The 4,970-nt window shown below is 42.3% G+C and overlaps 1 protein-coding gene across 1 annotated transcript in view; it reads left to right on the top strand.

Moving 5' to 3' along the window:
* Positions 1–4,970, top strand: part of EPB41L3 (erythrocyte membrane protein band 4.1 like 3) — a 183,362-nt gene that overhangs the window by 137,649 nt on the left and 40,743 nt on the right. The window contains exon 8 of the mRNA XM_023724879.1: positions 4,113–4,265. Coding sequence (XP_023580647.1) covers positions 4,113–4,265 — 153 coding nt within the window. The remainder of the gene's footprint in view (positions 1–4,112; positions 4,266–4,970) is intronic.

Here is a 4,970-nt window from a genome sequence, read left to right as displayed (position 1 = left end):
GGGTGTGTGTGTAATTACAGCAGCCGGAGCTCCACTGACTTGCCAGTTCATTATTACACTGTTCACATATTTTGTGTCAGAAAACAAAGATGTTTTGTATTTTATGCCAGGTGTAAGGTAGGGTGAAGAGTCCAAATAGAAATAAGGACACACTAAGATTTTTTTTCCCTCTCACGAGTTTTTCTGTAGGTGGTTGAGTGGTTGAACGATCAGGAAAGCAGGAAGAAATGGCAGGAGCCTTGGCATTTGAGTGAAAGGGAGCCTGTTTTTGGATTCCGTCATGCACACGGATTCACTCACTGCCCGGGAGAATCCGTCACTGAATAGGAGATAGGGTGTCCATTTAGGGAAGTGCAGCTCGGGACGCTTCAATATTCCTACAAGTAAAAGTAAAATTGTTTAATGTTGCCAGAGCTACTGTGGTAAAATATGTGGCTGCTTTTTCATCCAGTAATGTGATTTGAAATTATGCCAATTAAAAGGAGAGAGAATTAAGAATATAAGATTTCATCTGAATATTAAGTATAACAAATGATCCGGCTGTAGACTCCATGTTCTCATGCAGGATTACTTCATCATTTCCAGAAGGAAATGTGCTCAATTAAATCAGAGCTAATTTCCGGTTGTAAGTTAAGTAAGATGCTTCTCTTCTGTTGATGGCATGAAAGGCCCTGAGCTTCAGGATCCATTTAAAAATTCTGAGTTGTGATATTGGACCCTGTATAAAGCGTAAATAAACACCCACATTAGAAGGCTCCCCATTTTGGAAAGCCTATGCTAAATGCGTTTTTTTCCCTTAGGATAGTCCCGCTCTGCTTGTTTCCTAACATCAGTCTTAACAGACTTTGCTCAGAGTCGTTCATTTCACACAGATTCTTAAACGTAGATGTAAATCCATATCCCGTATCCCATGGGCTGAGGAATAATGAAGGATGACGATATTTGGAAAGTAATTCCGGGTTAAGAGAACTGGATACCAAAACTAAACCCCACGTCACCGAGTCGGTTCCGACTCGTAGCGGCCCTATAAGCCAGATTAGAACTGCCCCGTAGGGTTTCCAAGGAGAGACTGGTGGATTCGAACTGCTGACCTTTCGGTTAGCAGCCGAGGTCTTAACCACTGTGCCACCAGGGCTCCTATATTGATGGTAGACTAGAAGGAGACTATCCAGTTCTTCTTCAGTGCTCCCTGCTGAAGAGAATATTAAATGTATTTATCGATAGTGAAATAACATATGTCCGCAAGAAAGACTGCTGTTACAGCTTGTAATACAAAGGATTTGTAACACTAACTGGTACACTCTGGGCTGTGGCAGCAAATTTGATATTAAAAGAATATCTTCTTGTTGACGTACAATGAGTGAAATGCAGACTCTCGCCCCGTGTAAAAACCCCACTCTTCCTGACATTTTCTTTCTTCATATACTGTTTCTTTCAACACGTATCTGAGTTAGTAAGTGCTAAGCCTGTGCTAACAGCGGGGTTACGAGGATAGAGCCACCCTGCCTTGAGCAGAAGGACGGTGAGCGGGAGTGTGTATCGGTGCCGTTTGCTAAGGACGTGCTAGCGTGAGCAGAATTAGGTGGGACACAGAGAAGAGTATGTCAGTGGACACGGAGGAGAGGGGACTCACAGAAGCCTTCCTGATCTTTGTCACGAAGAGGTACTGCTGCTTCTGATTCAAAGAAACTAACGGGTGATTTTAAAAAGATAATAAGGTAAGGGGGATTAGGTGTCCTTTCCCTCTGCAAGTCAGAGGCGTAGTTCCTAAACTTATTATTAAACGTATTTCTCAAAAAGAAAGTGAATAAAAAAGTGATCGCTCCCACTGTCCCTTGTCACCCCTATGTTGGTGCTTGTGGTGGAGACAGACATGTCTTGGGTGGGGGTTGTGAAGGATCCGTAATTCCAACACTTGTCTGCACCAGGTTACAGCTCTCCAGATTGCTGTTTCACACTGAAGCCCTTGATAAATGGTAGATGGCTTCTGGTCTTTGGACAAAAATGTGCAGAGTTCTCCTTAGATTTTATGATGTTGTGCTCTCCTGCTATTATTTCCACCCCTCTAGAGTAGTTTGGTATCTAATGGAGTGTTATGTTTCCAGTATAAAACATTGTGTTTTAAAGCCATGATATTCTATTTGTAAGCTTACTTTTCCTCAAAATGGACAAAAATAGTTATTTTTGATTCTAGACATGTTCAACTTGTGCCTTGTACTGGCAGGCTTTATGAAGTAAATTCACACGATAGGTGACTTAGAGTCTCCTGTTAGGCCCCCTCCCCCCTTTTGCTGGAGCTGCGTTGACTCAAAAGGAGGCAGGGGTGGCCCTGCCCGTGAGTGTGGCAGGGGACCTGACCTTGGCCTCCTGTGTGTGAGCAGCCCACGACCCTTTGTGTCCTCCCTTCTAATAATCATTGAGACGAGGGCAGGAGACGTTACCTCACAAAAACTCCTGCTGCTTCCTGTGATTTCTTTACCCATTCGAGGCCAAGATTGATGTTCATTTTACCTTGATTTCACCGGAATAAACATCTCGGAGGAATAGAGTGCCTGTGATCTGTCTCCTGAGCTTTCGATGACCTCTGTGATGACCTCTGGGCGTCCTCCGTCCCCAGGAAATTACCTAAAGATGAAATGTCCAAGTAGTGAAGTGTTTAAGCTGCAGTGATGATATGATTCCTTTTATTTTTTAAAAAAAACTACATGTGTGTGGGAAACGTGTCTGTATTTATGTACGTGCACCGTATTGTTAACTGTGGTGACGGGGGAGGATGCTGGAGGAGTGTGTTCATGCTTTCTTCAACCCTCTGGTGAACTGAGTATTTTCTGCTTTGAGGTTTTTGTTGATACCTCTGTTTTGATTAATGGAAGTGTGTTGAATCAATGAGTGTCTGAATGTTTGGTAGGTGGCATGGATTTTTTTTTCTTGCCCCCTCCCACAAGCCTACCCTAAGTGTTTAGCGGTGCATAGGAAGGACCACGGATTATACCACTGGGGTCTGTTGGCACATATGTGTAACAAATACAGCTTTTCAAAATTTCCTACCCAAAATTCAGACACCTCATGAAATACCCTGTAAAAACAGTGATTTGCGGCACATGCCCATTTCTCCGGCTGCAAAGAGTCAAACGAAGGCCCTGCCCGGCGGCAGCACTCACTGGCAGTGACACAGCAGCTTCCCAAGAAACCTTCCGGGCTCGAAAAGTACTTGGTCCCTAGGTTTAAAGTACTTCAGCCTTTCGTGAGCAGGAAAAGGTTAAAAAATTATATTTAAATTTTTTTATGATTTTACTCTGATAATAGTGGTCGCTTTTTAAAGGAACAGACCCCAAAACACGGATGGGAAACAGCTGGGCCCTCTTATTGGTGATCCATGTTAGTTGACGCTGCCTTTGGCGAGGAATGGGAGAGAGGGGAAACGGGCAATTTTTGTTTAGAGGGGCACTGAGTTTATGCTAATGGCGGTGGGTAATTTAGAAAAGGGTGTCCAGAATAGTTACACAACTTGAAGAATATGGTCAGTGTCACTGAATTATACATGTAGAAATTGTTGAATTGCCTTGTGGTTTGTTGTGTATATTTTCACCACAATTAAACTAAAATAAGAAGAAAAACAGAGTGCTGCCTTTGGACTAGTCTGGGCAGAACGGTGCACCTCTCCGTGCCTCAGTTTCCTCATGTCTGAAATGGGAATGATACTAGCAGCAACCTCAGGATATCGTTCTAAAGATCAAGAGTTAATATGTGTGAGGTGGTTAGAGCAGTGTCTGGCGCTCAGTAAGGGACACCTGTGGCCGTTATTGTTATGATATTAATACACATTCATCTAGTCAGTCTTCTCTGTGTGCAGTATTCACATCGTAAGTCTGTTACCTGAGGAGCAGATTTTATTCAAAGTGTCAGATCTCCATGGTGATGAATATCTTCATTAAAAAGCTATTAGTTGATGGCAGTCTTTGTTTTTTTCAATGGCTACAGCCTTTTCATAATTAAATTGGAGGTAGAGTAATCCGTAAACAGGTTCTGTAAAGGAAGCTTAGCCATTTCATCCAGCCATATGTGAAAGAAGGTAAGATGCTGATCTGTTGTTTCTTGCTACTATTTTGCAGGATTCAGAAGGAGTAGAAATTATGTTGGGAGTTTGCGCGAGTGGTCTGTTGATATATCGTGATCGACTTCGAATAAACAGATTTGCCTGGCCCAAGGTTCTAAAAATTTCATACAAACGGAACAACTTCTACATTAAGATCAGGCCGGGAGAGGTGAGTGGGCCTGCATTTCATGAACCTGGGGAAGACAGGTGCCGGCAGCAGACAGAAATGTCAGTGACCTGCTCTTGGATTTTGAGTTTTGTGGGACATGGGAAATTATTTCTAAATGCCTGAGAGAATTTATTAGAGGTTTGTCCAATAAACAGTAATAAAGAAAACACTCTCTCCTTTTTTATTATTTTGTTCCAATTTTTACGGTTGCATCCGTTAATTGAGAGGTGTTTTTTGTTTTTTTATACATATTTTCATATGAATCCAAGATTCATGAATAATTTCTTGTATATTTCAGGCTGTGGTGTAAAAGAAACCCTTAGTTGTTAAACCTCTTTGCAAATAAAGAATAAAGCTCTCCCTGTCTGTCCTGTTAGAACAACAAATCTGGTCGCACCCTGAAGTGAGTAGGTTAGAATGGAGGTACAAGAAAGATTAGAACGAGGAATGCCGCGTTTAAATTCTAATCCTGTAAATCTTTCACAGTCCAATGTATCAGTGCATTCCTGCTTTATTTTTTTTCTTTTTTTAAATCAGAGAAGCTAATGGGAGGGTCAGAATTGTTAGCGGATCCTTAAACCTTGGGCAACAGCATCCAGAATCCACTCAGGTTTAAGTCCTCCGTGGTGGTTCGTACGTGAGAGGTGGTCTCTGCCATTGTCATGTGACAGATAGGTGGCATGTCCAGTTTCTGATCTGTGTGGT

This window comes from Trichechus manatus, unplaced genomic scaffold (assembly GCF_000243295.1).
Source record: "Trichechus manatus latirostris isolate Lorelei unplaced genomic scaffold, TriManLat1.0 scaffold00266, whole genome shotgun sequence".
In the NCBI taxonomy this organism is placed as follows: Eukaryota; Metazoa; Chordata; class Mammalia; order Sirenia; family Trichechidae; genus Trichechus; species Trichechus manatus.
Note: the sequence above shows the minus strand (reverse complement) of the source record. Positions and strands in the feature narration are given on the sequence as shown.